This window comes from Cyclopterus lumpus, chromosome 7 (genome assembly GCF_009769545.1).
Source record: "Cyclopterus lumpus isolate fCycLum1 chromosome 7, fCycLum1.pri, whole genome shotgun sequence".
Classification (NCBI taxonomy): Eukaryota; Metazoa; Chordata; class Actinopteri; order Perciformes; family Cyclopteridae; genus Cyclopterus; species Cyclopterus lumpus.
In genome coordinates this window covers 4,785,968-4,801,799 of record NC_046972.1, presented here as the reverse complement: position 1 = coordinate 4,801,799, position 15,832 = coordinate 4,785,968, and the positions used below count along the sequence as shown (strand labels likewise).

Here is a 15,832-nt window from a genome sequence, read left to right as displayed (position 1 = left end):
CTCAAAGTGGGAATCTACTCGCTCAATCTACGGCACCGTCTTTGGCCGGTGTTGCATGGGATTTGTGCGGGTGCCAAAACAGTGCCATTGCATTTTGAATTGGATTTATAAGTTGGTGTTTCTTTCGCGTTCATTCATAAAGCCTCTCATGCTCGTGGCTTACACTAAACAAGACCAATACCACACTTAATAACACCCTTGTTCTGAGGGTTAAGTTCTTGAACACAAAATGTAGACAAACAAAACGCAAAGAAGCATTGAGAAACATTTAGCTCCACCTAATCTTAATGCATCCAGTCACATTACACAGACAGTGCACTGTGTACAGATACTTTTCATCAACCAAAGTCTTGATTGTATTTGTGCAGATGTTTTTGAGGATTCACTTTTTTGAGAAGCTGCCAAAGTTGATATGCGTGTGCCAGAGTCCACAACTGGGGAAATGTGGAGCTCTGGCTACTGCTTCTGGGAAAGACAGCATCACCGCTAACAATCAGCGTGCTCCGGTCTCCCTGCGGAAACGCCAACAGAAAAGAAGGCGACACGCTCCTTCAAGTACTGACTGTGAGTAATCGCTAAAGAATAAGACTGCAGGTGATGACTGAGTTTCAACCCAACGCTTTGTTTGTGTACGACAACCACCGTCATAACCGCTGGCTGCCTGAGGACATAAGACTTCTTAAAACCCATTTGTACAGACTGGCTTTGATGTGATGTCGTCACACGTAAATGATTGGTTTTATTAATCAGGGTGTAACTCTTACCTTGTCTTGCTTAGTTGGGCCTCACTTTCTGTTATTATTGCCTTGCTTTTGCTGCTTTGTCTGCCAAAGCACATTGTAAACTCTGTTTTTAAAAAGTTGCTATATAAATAAAGTTATTATTATTGTTATCATTATGCACTACTGACTGTGGCTCTGATTGCTAAATGTATGCCCACGTGACAACTGGTGAAATATATCCACCCTGAGGCGGAGCGGGCCTTTAAAATGTTGACTACTGAGAGCCTTGCGCAAGGACATTTAAAAAAACGGAACTACTTCCTGAACAAGCGCAGACAGCGCATCTACAGCAGTGACTATTCGTACAAAACTGTAGAATGAGTTCCTCCTTTTTCTCTTCTTCGCTACAAAAATATCCCTCGAGCTTTGACGCTGCACATGCATAGTTGTCCAAATCTAAGCGCTTCAGCTCCGCTCCCTTCTTTTCACGCCCAGTTTGTGCTGAACAAATGTTTGAAGGAGAAAATGACATTCTCCCCGTCTTCGTCTTTCATGCTGCCGAGTGAAATCACTTGAAAAACTAATTGGAGAGAGCGTGTGTGCGTGTGTGTGTGTGTGTGTGTGTGTGTGTGTGTGTTCAGGAACATTCCAGCATGGGAACAATTTTAAAGCATGTGTTGTGAGAAATCTGCGCCCATGTGTGGATTCGGCAGTGGTGCAACAGATGTGTGCGTCGGATTGCTTGAAAAGCGTTAATGAAAAGCATACAAGGTGTGCGTATGTAAAGCCCAATCACAGGTGTATATGATCGCTGTGCGTATGATGAACCACCTGCCACTGGTCCTTTGTCCCTGCCTGACGCACCAAAGGAATATGTTACCAACAAAAGAATGTGTTTTTCATGCCTGCATTATAAGTGTTTGTATGTGTTTATTGTCTCTCTTACGTTAAGAGTCAGGTTCATTTTGGACAAAGATTAATATGATGATAATGTGTGTGTGTGTGTCAGAGAGTGTGATGGTAAAATATAGCATTGCTTATGTTACAAAGGTAGAGCATAAATTGCATATAGAATTGGTTGACGTCTAAATGCCGAGGAGACAACGGGCCTCTGTCTTGAGACGGCCTGCGTAGCTAACAGATAAGAACAAATCGCAATGTGCTTGAGAGAGAGAGACGTTTTCTATGATTCTGCCACATTAACCTTTTGTTAAGAATTGATACATTATGTTTGTGAGAAATATGCTTACTTTGCAGAAACAGAAACTGGTTTAGACTAGTTTAGATACTGTCTAGACCTACACTGTCTTCTCATGAGTTTGTGTTGTGTTTCTTTAAAAAGGGGTGTAACTTTCAGCCGTGTATAAATGAGCATGAGGCCTTTTCAAATGTGGAATCTTATCCCACAGACTGTGTCATAAGTTTCCTTCTTGCAGGAAATAAACAGGACAAGCGACAACTTTGATTCAGACACTTCATTCCTCCTTTCCCGATTGACAGAGAAAATCTTCCATCACGAGAGCGAGAGCCACACATGGAGGAGTCGAGGACAAAGATAATGGATTTGTGGAAATATCTGCTGATGATTGTGCATCTGCGTGCGAAGTTCAGCAGCATTAGCGGGGCTTTTCAAGACAACGGCCGTGTCCCCATCCCGCACCACATTGTGACCGTGTTCGGGGTGTACACTACACTAGTCTTGATAGTATGTTTTTTTTCCCCAAACATTTTGTGCTCTCTAGAGCCATCGCACCATCATTCGCCCCTTTTATCTTAATTTGTTTCAGTTCTACTTCCTCCTTTGCATTGCATGGTGGGACAAAAGTGTGCACGGCTGTAAAAGTATGCATACCGACTATTTATACTGCGCTTAATTTATTTCACGTTTTAAAGTGTGAAAACACTACATGCTCAAAGACCTTCTTAAAAAGAAAAAAGAAAAAGTGAATTATGGAATTGGGACACAGTGAATGTATTTTCCCTCAGAGGGAGAGAAAAGACATTGAGAACCAAAAGCTAGTGGAACACAAGCTAACCCAGAAATGGAGCAGGGAGCTCTAATTCCATCTCCTCCCAGCGTTAGCTCTCTTCGCACAAAAAGGTAGGAACAAACAGAAGAAAATAAGGATGTGCTATATCCTCCCTTTAAATCCCTCCAAACGATGTCAGGCGAGCAACTGCCATGACCCACAAATAGTAACAATAAGACAAAGTAAAGCCTGTTAACACCATCCTCCGATGCAGATGGCAGACAGATGACGCCATCAAGACAACGCAGTGTTATCAAAACCGGCAGTCGGCATCTCTGTTTAATGCAATGAGCAGTCGAACTACGCCTGTTGATAATTTCATCAGAGAGACGAATGCAGAGCTAATGCAGGCTGCACTCATCGGGAGGAACTGTCTGAGAGATAAAGCCGGGAGGAAAGTGGGAGATGATGGAAAGGGGAACACAGTGTGAGAGGAGGAGGCAGACAAACTATACTTGCACCACATGGACGAGGCAGAGGAGGCAGTGAGTGACTGAAAACAAAGGATTGTCTGAGGAGAAATCCATGTTGGCAGACATTGGAATTTGAACCCGCTTTGAACAGCCACTGAACGGTGGCTCTGTCCTACAAGTGGATGAGCGCAAGATAAACGTATGACTTCTATTATAGAGACTAATAAAGCACTGCTCTGAATGCAGTCAACTCTAACGGGGAAAACTTCATGCGAGGCCACCGAGATGGAACATGCCTCCAGAAACACCATGACGGATTTTTTGAGCGGCCCATTAAATTTGCTTCTTGGCTGATGTGATATTAGTCACTGTGGTATTGTTTACTGCATTTACCTCTCGAAAAAAAAAGAGATCTTTAATTGCTGCTCGGGACCTCACGATCGCTGCCGTGTTTGGGAACTTAAGCAAGCCTCTCGTTGTCTATTCATTGTACTGAAACATCGAGAGGACAGAAAGGGGGATGGCTTGTTGCAGGGCCTCAGTTAAAGGCCCTCTGCTAGTGAAAGTCTGGGTGTGTGAGCAATACGAGTGTGTGGGGAGCAACTGGGGCCTTTCTATGAACCGTGAGAGGAGACTATGAGGCGCGCGGGGAGGGGGCGCTCATTACAGACAAGAGGATGTAGGGATAAAACAGTTTAGGCATCTTGCCAGGACTTGGGGGAGACTGTATACCAGCTCTTTTGAAAGCCTGCTGATCTTACGTAACGGCGATTTGTAAGGGTCCCCTTGTGAACAGCGCCGCACTGCAGCCGCATTCTGGGAACCTGAAGAAACCGGGCACGGAGGAGGCAAAGAAACTCACTTTCCCATGAAGCACTTGGGCACAATGCTGAGCTTCCTGCGTCGATCCTTGATCAGGTGCCGACTCTTGGTCATCATCATGTGGTAGAGCTTCTCCCCCTTCTCGGCGATCATCACGTAGGCGTCCCGCTCCATCCCGAGTTTGAGACCTACAAACAAATGAGAAAAACACGTCAGATCCAAGAGGATTCGTCCCCGCCGCCTCATCAGTGGCAGGAGAGGAAGCTTTGCAGTAAAATCATTCACTGGATCACATTTGTGAGAAAAACACAGCGGACCCATTACTGCACACGAATGTCAACTTTCTACGTGTGTGAAAGCCAAAAGGCAAAGGCTGTCACGGTGTTTAGAAGAGACAAGCGGGCCTTTAGCTTGACTGTTCTGGTGTTGCTCAGATGAAATGAAGCCTGGAACCGGGCACGGCGGCTCGGGTCTGCTGCAACGTTCTGCAACAAACCCAGATGTTTATCTCCCCTCAACAAGTCGTTCTGGGAGTAAGTAGAGTTCAGCGTCTTAACTGTTATTCCTCTATTGTAACATGTGAGGGCCCATTGTGAGGCCTGCTGCCCCCCTTTAAAAACTCCAGTGAGTTCACAGTTCTAGCTGCTTCCCCTCTTCTTGGGTTTGGATGCACTTCTGAACCACGACGTGAGGCTCTCTGGCTAGGGTGACGCGACTGTGCAGCACTGCGCCTGCTGAGAGGCACTTCAAGTGGCTAAACTGGACTATAAAGTATTGTAAAAAAAATTCGCAATATGCTTGACAGACAAAAGATCACATTTGTGAAACCAGGAAACTGACCCCCGTTTTACACCTCGTGTAAACATGCATCATTGTGAACAACCACCAAGGCGCATTGTGATCACTACAACCACTCTCCGAGGGGGGTCTGCGACGCATTTGACCACACGTCTTTTGTAGTGTAAATGCGTCCCCGAAAAAGTAGTATCGTGAAAAATCCGCATTAAAGCCAAAGGCTCTTCTTTTTTTTCCTCCTTTGTTCTCATCTCCAGTTGGTTCTCAAATCCTAGAAGCTGGCACACAGAGATATATTACAAGTGCGTCAAAGTCCGTATCGTTTTTGATTTCTTCTTCTTTTAAATTTCCGTGCTTTGCAGTCGCAGAACATTTGTTCACGCAGGCGATCAGCTGGCATTTGGCTGTATGCCAAATTTGTGGCAATGCAAGGCGTTTGATCACTTTAAGGTCGGCTTGGAGCGCCATGGACCTGAACATTTTCCCCCGCTCTCTACGACATCCAAACGATACACTTGGTGCTGCATTGAGCGAAGCTAGAAGTGTTGTGGTGGAAGTCTGGCCAACTGAAAGGGTGAGACTAAACGGCCATCTCCTGAATCCTGTTTTCCCAGAGAGTCTTTGGGGGTTCTGCACCTACCGTGATGGAGGTGGGGTTATATTACATTTGACAGCAGCTGGAGCAGACTTAAACAATGAGCGTCATTGAACAACAGACGGGGCCTGTCTAGCAGCAGAGGGCCCCTCAGCTTCTGTTCCAGCTGTCAGAGTTTGTCTTGGGCTGCTCCTCGTCTTCCTGCGCTCGTTTGCACGAGCGCGTACCCCGACGCGTTATCCGACCCGCGCATTTCCCCCCAGTGATGAGAGAAACCACCTCCACCTAGCAGTCCAACGCAGGAGCAGGACCACAGCGGTGGATGAAAAAGGTCACGCGAACAAGCCGGGAAGGGGGAGAAGTGGAAAAAAACTAAACGTTGCCAGGATTTATCGCAGTAAAAAAAAGCGCTTGAGGGAAAGGTAAGCACACAGTGAGAGCAGAGTATAGTGGAGATGGCGGGGGTTACAGAGAGGCAGATTGTAGAGGAAACTGGGCACTGTGACTGATCTGGCATCTGTTAGCCTCAGGACGATTTCCGCCGGGGTTGAAACCAAACACCACGAGCTGCAGCACACTCCTTCGTACTTATTCTCTGCAATCCTTTCATCACAAGGGTCAGACGCCAGTGCCGGCGAACTCTGCTGCGGATGCTTTTTTGTTTAATGTGAGATTACGATGAGTAATTCACAAGAATGCAAATGTTTGTGATGACAGTTGGCACTCAGCCAAACGCGCGTGTGCAGCTGACATTTTTGAACCTTCTGTCATCTTCGTCCAAACAATTTGCTTTCGGGATCCAATCGAGATTTTTAGCCATCAATGCTATCAGGTGACCAGATGTGCACCGCCCCAAAATCTGGTTAAAGCCTTTCACACTCGCCAACGCACACAACGTAACGAAGACAGATGGCCAGAGCTGAACAGGTGGGAGAGCATTTTAAAAGGGCAAAAGAGGGAAGTCCGCAGGAGCAACAAGAATATCAGTTCGCATTACTAATCTCGGATCAGCGGATGTGGTGCTGTGGAGGGCTTATTTCTTTTTTTACCACCAGTGAATGAAGTCTATTTCTTTTGGGCCAGATGGAATACAATTAGATTTTCCACACACTAATCCAAAACTAATTCTTCATGTCAACTCATTCTACGACTGCACAAACAATGGATACAACTCTGTCTCCTCCACTCAATGCAAGACATAAACACTTTTATTAAAAGTAAAAATAGATCCAGATTAATTAAAGCACATGTGCATGACGTAACTGAGCTTCGCTTCCTTTGACAATGCCTTTCTATTTCAAGCGTTTGCCCAGGATGCTGTTTTTAGCATATTTTGTTGTCTCATCGGTCCCTTCATACCGAGGGCTTTGATTAGTCAAATACTTCCGTCGCATTGATTTGTTTTCCCTGAATGTGCCGAACTGATTGCTGTGGCAGCCTCTGCTCGGTGCACAGGTCGGCCGGGCCGACCGTAGACGTCGTGTCACCTGAGCCTTCGCGTGCGGAAAACGAAGGCGGGCAGCTAGTTCAAGGTGGGACACGACCGAGGGACACAAACACTGCATCCAGGTCAGGAACACATCCACTGGCATTACTGTGTGCCAGCTGATGGGGGTCATGATTGCTTGGGAATCCAAGGTGACACCGGCATGGAGGGCAAATAGAGAAGGCTCGAAAAGCAGAGGGTGGGGGAGGGGGAGCAGGAGGCCCAACAGTTGCCTGTAATACAATGTGAGACAGTATAAAATAAACTAATAATTGCTCCTTTGTAAACCATGGTCGGTGGTGCCACGTCTTTCGAAACAACATTACAGAAACAAGTGAGTTTTCCAAGAGGGGAATCTGGTATTTAAAAAAAAAAAAAAAAAAAGGATAATTTCTGGTTTTGCACTCTTGGGCTCATAAACCAGAAGTGCCATAAATTGCCTTTAAAAAAAGGCATTACTCACATTCTCTCTGCTCTCGTTCCCTCAAGATGGCGTCCAGCCACTTCTGCTTGTCCTCTGCGTGTTTGGCCATGCAGACAAACCACTTGTTTTTAGCCGTGTTGTGGATCTTCCAGCCGTTCGTCACCGTGTAGTTGTTGCTGTGATAGTCCGCTGCGAGGCAGGGAAAAAAAAGTAATCGAATTATTTATTTTTGTTTAAATGAGAGAGGAAAACCATTAACATTGTTTATTAAAGAGCGATAATTGTTTTCAATAGTTCTGGCCTTTATCGGAATGGCCTTTAGGGTTACACTTTAAACAAACCATCTCATTAAAATTGAATCGTGAAGTTTCTCTCTGCTTCGCTGATTTTTGTCGAGCTTGCTTTTCTTTCTCCTCTTGTTGTCTTTAATCGTTTTCATTTTCAAAAGAAGCCACATACCCAAAGTCAACATTGACCTCAGTGGTAAGTAAAGAAAGTACTAATGAGTGTAATCAAATCACTCTTAATAGGATTTACTGCTCCAGCAATGATTTACAAGCCAATTAAAGAGATAAACACGATGCACCACGAGAGTGGTAAAAGGCCACCTTTCCACTGACTCAACAAAATTCCTCCTCGTTCCCCTTTCTAATTTTATCATCCATTTAGCTGCAGGTGAGCCGCTACTGAATAATAAATGGCCTCTGGTAATGGGGTGCATTAGTCTCGCGCTCAAAGGTCATATAAATAGATGTGATACTTCAGCCCCCACGGGAAGCAGCTACTGCTGATCTGGAAGAGCATACTGCCCCGTTTCCCTGCTCTTTTTGTAGCCCTGGGACGGAAAAAGATGGATTCTCTTAGAGTTTTATGTAAGTACATGGTGGCATTAATCAAGGCAGAGAGGTGTACGAGTCAGTGAAAGTGAGTTTGAATGCTTGCAAAGCTGAACAGCTTTCCGTACAATGAAGTAATCAAACAGGTGGCTATTCGAGTCAGATGGTCGACTCAAGGTGGTAGCATCTAATGCACAGTTCATGCAGTCTGGGTAATCTTTTATTAAAATAGAAACAGCCGACAATTCCTCGTTTCATATCTTACACCCTTAGTTATCAGATAATCTGCGTTGTTAGAGTTCCGTGCATGTACTCTCAATGCGAGACCCCTCGGTTCCGAGAACACTGCATGTTATTCTTTGTGGTTTCCCCTTTAGCAGCCTAAAAGTGACAGCTGGCAACATGCACAACCAAAAAAAAGTCCTGAGACCGTGAAAAAAAAAAATAAAGAAGAAAAATAAAAAGGAAACATGTCAGAGAGCGAGAGAAGAAGACCGGGTGTTTCTACTAAGGCGGTGCGATGCCTCGCAAAAGAAAACCACAACAGCAAGAAACGCTGGTCGATGCAGAGGAGTCGTTTATCTTTGGCACAACAACTCCAACCCGCTGCGAGAGCGTGTCGCTCCTTTATTATACGGCTCGGGTACTTTAGATTTCTATCGGCGCCTCAACCCATTACTGAACAGCCGACATCAAAAGGTGGTGCATTAAGTTGCGAGCTGCATCCTTTTTGAAACCAGGTGCAAGTGCGACACTCCACCCAAACTGTCATCAAATATCTGATTCATACCCAACCCCCAATTTTATAAATGTTAATGTTTCTTTTGGAACTTAAACGTGAAATAAAAAATGAGCCCTGGAGGCAAATTTGAAGTAGTGAACGCACAACGTTATTTTCCTTATATTACCTGGGATGTCATAATGAACAAATCCAACAGAGCTTGGACTGCATGAATGGACATATAGACGATATGCAAAGCCGCAGTGCAAACACAAACCTGTTCCGTCCTCCACATTTTCCACCTCCATCACCTCGGTGTTGATTCGGCCTCGGAACACATAGAGGGGCCCGTTGATGGACTTGGTCCTCTTGGTGGACTTCTTTCCAGAAACCCTGCATGGCGAGACGACACTGCGGTTACACTCGGCGGGGGAAAACATCCGTTGACAGAAAAATACCGTGCGTACATTCACGACAGACACCGCGTCGGGAGCAGCGTGGCACCTGTAGTAGTTTTAGCCTGTGCACTAAAAAAACCCGACTCGACAAACAGGAATGTACACATTTGCTCCGGTTTCCCGAGTCTGACTTGTTCCCGGTAGTCTGTCGATTTAAATATTTTGGAATGCTTTCTTGTTCTCCCTCCCTCCCTCCCTTAAAGGGAGGTCTGCCTCTTCTCACCTGGACTTCCTCTTACAGTAAACCAAAAGGTTGTCGAACAGGAAGAAGACGCGCTCCTGGATATTGCCTGCAGAGATTTTCAGTAGATTTCCATGAAGCAGCAACTCCGTGCAGATATCTGTGAGGTTGGTTCCCTGAAGAGACAAAAAAAAAAAGATTGAAAAGGAGATTAGCTTGAGGCATTGTTACTGTAACGACAGTGACACAACTCAAGGTTCCTCCATCATGGCCGTGTGCTCAAGTTTGTTCTATTTGAGCAGAGCATGGAGACGCTGATAGCACTTTTAGTCTAAATAGGGGAGCTGCAAGGAAAACATTGTCGCTTGTATCAAAAAGACTTGAAGAGTTCACAGCCTCGGCGAAACAATATGAATTTGAACTTTGCCATTGAGGACAATTTGTTTTCATTCCATCTTCACTGATAAGAAAGGACAGCTCAGCAATCCTGCTATCCTGCAGTGTTGCTAACACATAAGGGGTTGCAGGGTTGTCTCAAACTGGATTGGTTTTATTTGGGGGGGGGGGGCAAATCCATAATGTGTACCTTCAATGGAAGCATTACATTTTAAAGTGGCAGCCCCCTTCAAGACCGTCACCTTGGCCTACATAGAGTTTCCTGTGGCGCTCTCAAACAAACAAGGTTTTTTTATTCTCTTCTCAGGATGTAAACGTGTGTCTGCGCATGCTGCACAAACGCGCCCGCACCCATGTGCATAAAATAATACAGCTGTATAGGCATAGAGGAAGGAAATACATGACTCATGACATGGTGCAGACTGTAGGTGGAAGTGCTTATGAATTATCCCGATCCCTGCAGTGACACCCGATGAAATGTGTTGTACCTCCGTTGGGTCAAAGTGATGTAAAGGCCTCGTCAACTCCTTTGCACTTAGATGCATTATGTTACTCTGCAGGCCGCTGCCCTTGCAGGATGTGCTCAAGTCTTTCTTAAAAGCCGTTTCTCGTTGGCTATCAAACACGCCCCAACTTATATAAACACTTTGAAGGAGCAGGACGCAGACCACGAATAAAGTACACGTTTTCTCAGTTCAACACATGACGTCTCAGTTTCTGTCTTGAAATGTGTGCGTTAGAGGTTCCTCCCGGTCTCATTCTGACTGTATTTACTGACATTTTGATAATACATAGTTAGAAAAGTGATCCACGGACCTCTCAGAGGCCATTGACGTCAGTCGGGGGAACTGTTGCGTTGATTGACCACAGCATGTTGTCTAATTAACCTTCTCACAAAGTGGCTGAACCTGCGGACCAATTGCTCACATTGCTTCGGCGTCATTAGTTTTAGAAAAAATATTTTCACGTTTCAAATCGAACAGGAACAGAGACCGCTTTCACAGACGCGCGTGTGTTCCTTTCCTGTTCTGTGAGTCACGGACAACACGGCTCTGACTAAGAAACACGCGAGGGAATATTTAATAATTTGATTCGGATAACTTCCTCGGGTCCGTGAGCCCGCCGACACATAAAATGAGACGACAGACAACAAAGACGTCTCGTTGCTCATTGTTAAACGGATCACTCCCCTCCAAATCACCTGGAACTAAATACACCCATGTGCCGACTTTGGACAACCTCCCCTCCTTTTTGGCTCGCAGAGCACCCGCCACCCCTCACCCCTCACCCACACGTATACATCAGACTTGGACTTCGATGTCGTCTTTGATGTTTCAGACATTGGTCCACCAGAGACCTATGAAAACCCTCCCTACCGGCCACGCCTACACTCCAGCGGCCGTAATTGATTCCCACGAGTATGTATTCATGATGGATGTTCACCGCTCCAGAGTCCGTGAGAGAAAATTATTCTCGGAGCGTTTTCTTAAGGCGCACACCGACAGGGTCTTGGGGAGGGGATCAGGTTTCAGACCATCGATTCAACCTCGTTTTAACTGCGCTGATCTGGGTTGGGGGGTTGGCAAGACCGAGTCTATGAGAATTCAGACAGCGACCTCTATGCACGTGTGTGTATGCGTCTTCTTTTAGCGCTTGTAATGTAGGCACGCCAACGTCTTCATGCATCCATAATGTATATTATGAAAGAGTACAAGTATGCAACAGCGGCGGGGAGTGTGTGTGTTTGTGTACGCAAAGTGTATCTGAGCAGCGGTAATGGGTCGGGGCCTGATTCGGCACTACTAGCGGCAACTGCCATTAGAGCTGGAGGTGATTAGGCCAAAAGGAGTGGCTGGGGAGGGGGAAAGAAGAGCGAGACTAATGCTGTAAGGTTGGAGGCTCTGCGGGGGGGAGGAGGGAAGGGGTAGGGTCGGGGTGAAGCCGAGTTGAGGGAGAGCTCACAGAAATTGCCAGTGGAGGACTCGATCCATTCAGAGGCAACAGCTGGATTATTGAACGTGACCCGTTTAAGGGCTAATTTGAGTTCAATGATCATTCATGTTCAGGTTATTGAGGTAAATCTCAACACAATCTTCATCACCGATCTCAAAGTGACTCGCAGCGATACTTGCAGTTAGAGCAGAAAGCAGAAAATATCCTGTACGGTCTTTTCCTTTTCATTTACCCAGGCTTAATAACCAATCATCAGGGTCAAATTGTGACATTCCTCTGAAGCAGGAGGAGAGGGGTCTGTTTTGGCAAGCAAAGTGTGATGTCCCAGTGGGGCCCACTGCCCAGTTCCATCCTTCAAAAAGTCCCCTCATATAACCCTTCGAGCTTATATGAGACTCAAGTCTTGCTTCCTTGGTCTCCTCTGATTGGGCAGTGTGCCTGCTGGCATCCCCCTTGGCACCCTGTGTGGGTGGATTGTCCCTTTGGTGCTTGCTAAGACAAGGCCTCTGTTGTGGTGGGTGAGGGAGGCGTGAAAAATGCACTGGACCCTCTGCTCAGCTCCCAAGCCCTGTCCGCGTGATTTTGGCTGCAGCAGCGCTTAACTCTTAAGGTAGATGCCGACCGTGGGCAGTTGAGGTCTTTCTCAAATAAGCTCAGCCGTGGTTACGTTACAGGACTTTCCCGTCTGTCTTTTGCAGAGACCTTTTTTGAATCATAATTGTGTTGCTCTAAGAAAAGTACGTCTTTCCTTCCTCCAAATGTTACCCTCCGGACGTCACAGCACCGCCCTTTTGCCACCATCTTTTGCCCCCCCCCGACCCACCCCTCCACCTTCTCAAGCAAACAACAGCGATTTTCCTTCTCCTCGCGGCTACTGTCCGAGGCTTTTCTCGTTCGCCCTCTCCCCGCCCGGCTCGCTCTCACCTCCCAGCCCTCGATGTGCGACTGCAGCTGCTCGAGAGCCTCCAGTTTCTCCATCTGCCTCTTGGTCTCGTTGATGTTGGAGCAGACGGCCTTCATGGCCTGCAGAGCCTCTTCCACTGCCGGGTAGTCGGCGTGCTTCTTCGGGGTCCGCTTCAGCAGCTCCTGCATTGGGGGAAAGGGGAGTTTTCATGAAAAACACTGTAGACTTTGGAGAAGTGGGCACATACATAGAAGCACTTCAGTCTGAGAGCAGAAAAGCATTCTGTGACCTTTGGTCAAATACATCTTCGACACATGTCCCGCCACCCATGTAGAAGGAAAAGTGCGTGGGGTGGATTGGGTGCCTTGAAACAGCAGCGGGTATAAAGTTCTTGCTCACAACATAAAACCAGTCACTGGTATTGATCAACACAGGCAGCACTGTGACCATGTAATGAGGTTTCTGATGTGAGCTAGCATGTTAGCTTAGTTTTGTTTCTCTTTAGATTGTCCGAGCAGGCTGTGATGTTTAAAAAAACTAAAAACAAAGCTGGTGTGATCATTTGATGACAGAGTCGTGACAGTGCAGCAGTTGTTCGGTACCTTCAGCAGCAGAGGGTACTTGCAGATCCTCTGAATGGGGCTGAGAAGGTAGCCCTCCAGGGGAACGTCTGTGCTTTTCTTCCCTCCGAGTAGCATGCAGTGCTGGAGAAGAGACGCAAACGAACAACGTTACACGCCAGTGTTCACACTTACCAATGGAATGAATGAAAGATTAACGAAGACCAAAACATCCAATATTGTTCTTTCAAAGTGCATCTTGATTCAGTTACACAAATAAATACATGGACTTGTTTTTAAAGTATAAAAATAGAACCTGTTTATTGTGTGCGTGTGCAGCTGTTTGCGCCGCTGTCCCGTTCTTTCAGCAATAAACAGACTCTAATTGACCATTGTTGTCATTTCCATTCAGTCACAGCCTGTTGCACCGGCAGCACATCTATATAACAGGTCCAGGTGTGGAGTAAAATAATCCGTCTCGGTTTTAGTTCCCCATTAACAAACACGTTATTTAACTTGAATGCAGACAGCTTTGCGCTTCAGACAACCCGATTGTGGAGCAAATGCCTTGCTGCCACTGAAAGGGCATTTGTCGATGAGATCTCCAGAAAAATAATTCATATGGAGACAATAATTGTCATGTGGGCCTTCGTCCTTTGTTTCAGAAACGCAGGATTATTTATTTCTTAGTCCATTTATACTTTTGGCAAGTGTGCCATCATATTGCAGTCTAGAGATTCATTTATTTATTCACTTAATTACAGTGGTACTTGACTTCTGTGACTGCTCTGCGCGACCTATATTTCTGTATGTCCAAACCACGGTAGCCGTTTGTGCTGGGAAAGCTTTACTACTGAGGACCACATCCTGTCACCAAAGCTTTATTTTGGCAAGTGTTTGGGGCTTTATTATTACCAATAGTGGGTTTCAGCCACATTTTGATGCATATCGGGAGCACTTGTGTTACTCCCAGTTCCTTCTTTTTCTGCTTCTCTCGCAGGAAAAAAAACAACAACAAGACTTCAGTGCCGTTTTTAGGATGGCGTATTTATACACACACACACACACACACACACACACACACACACACACAACTCTATAACTTCACTACATTCCTTCTACTGTGTTGCTGGAAAAGCCTCCAAATTTAACGAAAGGATCTCTGAGAAACCTCTAAAATGTGCTCTCATTCCCCGGGAGATTCGGTCTTTTAGAGACTAACCAGGGGAGGAAGGGGGGGGGGGGAACTGTTACAGTCATGGTTGCTCCTTTGTGTTTTGTAGGAACACAGCCTGTCAGTATGCTACGAGCTCATGGGGATGAGATGAAAGATCAAAAGCAGCCACGCAGTTTACACCACTTGAGTGTGTAATAGACGGCAGCAGATCAGTTTAGAGCATTATCATCATACGGCATCACTCTCACAGAGCAGGAGAGGATAGTGGGGTAAAGGGGGGAGGGGGGTTATGCTTGATGGGAAAATTAGCAGCAAAAACATTAAACAACTCATTGCGACTGCTGAACTTTGGGATTCACAGATTCTAATGCACGAGTGCGTCTTCTCTCCAACAAAACCAACTTTTCAGTCGAAAATCTTCCCTGACTTCCCTTTTCCCTGCTCTCATCTTCTGCTTACTTGTAATCTGCCAGCCTCGAGCCAGAATCCCCCCCGCTCTTCACTCTGACCTCCTTTTGCTTTCGCTTCACTTCCCTCCTCTCTTCCAACGCAATTAGCGATTCATTTCTACACACAATTTCGGAAGCTCCCGTCGTTGTGTGATTCAATTAGCATAAAAATAGTTTAATCCGGAAGGGAAAAAAAGAAAAAGTTGGAAAGACGCCGGTGGCAATGTGTGTTACACTGTCATTAATTGCTAGGACAGCGATTTGCGGTGGTCACCGCTTTAAGAATTTAGAAACTTTCCTTCTGTGTGTCACATTTTCTCTGTCGACTTCTTCAAAAGAATATATATTTTTTTTTTCTAAATGACTGTGAATCAATCTCATTTTTGTTTTGCTCGCAGATTGCTAGTCAAAAGCACAAGAGCGAGTCCAACATGCCAGACAACTGTTTTTCGTGCGTACCCAGATGTTGGTGCAGTGATTCGATTTTGGAGGCGTCAACGACGCTCAAGACCGAACCAATTAGCCCCTGCATGACCGGGCCAGGAGGAGCGGAAAAGCCAAACACAGCACACACTCTGATCCAGCCCGCTCCCAGTCCTGTGGGTCAGAATAATGCCGTGGAAGCGAACCATCAGGCAGCGACAAGCCTCAGATCTCTCGGCCAATCCAAAACAGGCTGCCAACGCTCCACAGCTGGCTGGCCCGGAATGTGCAGATGATTTCATCGGCTCGGCCCCCAGCTCAAAAGGCCCCCGTCGGCATTTTAAGTTCATTGTCTTAGAGCCCAAGCATTTGGGTGTCAAAACACAGAGGAGAACAGCTGGCAGCGGAAACACTACATGAGCGACACAAAGGTGACCTTGATGAGCGGTTGCATCCTGTCCGTGCAGGAAGAACCCTCTGGCCTTAC

At 46.2% G+C, this 15,832-nt stretch overlaps 1 protein-coding gene across 1 annotated transcript in view; it reads right to left on the bottom strand.

Annotated features, from left to right (window-relative positions):
• The window catches only part of prex1 (phosphatidylinositol-3,4,5-trisphosphate-dependent Rac exchange factor 1), a 71,638-nt gene that overhangs the window by 32,979 nt on the left and 22,827 nt on the right, over nucleotides 1-15,832 (bottom strand). Inside the window, 6 exon segments of the mRNA XM_034536857.1 lie at nucleotides 4,028-4,175; nucleotides 7,327-7,476; nucleotides 9,122-9,237; nucleotides 9,526-9,659; nucleotides 12,757-12,918; nucleotides 13,339-13,440. Coding sequence (XP_034392748.1) covers nucleotides 4,028-4,175; nucleotides 7,327-7,476; nucleotides 9,122-9,237; nucleotides 9,526-9,659; nucleotides 12,757-12,918; nucleotides 13,339-13,440 — 812 coding nt within the window.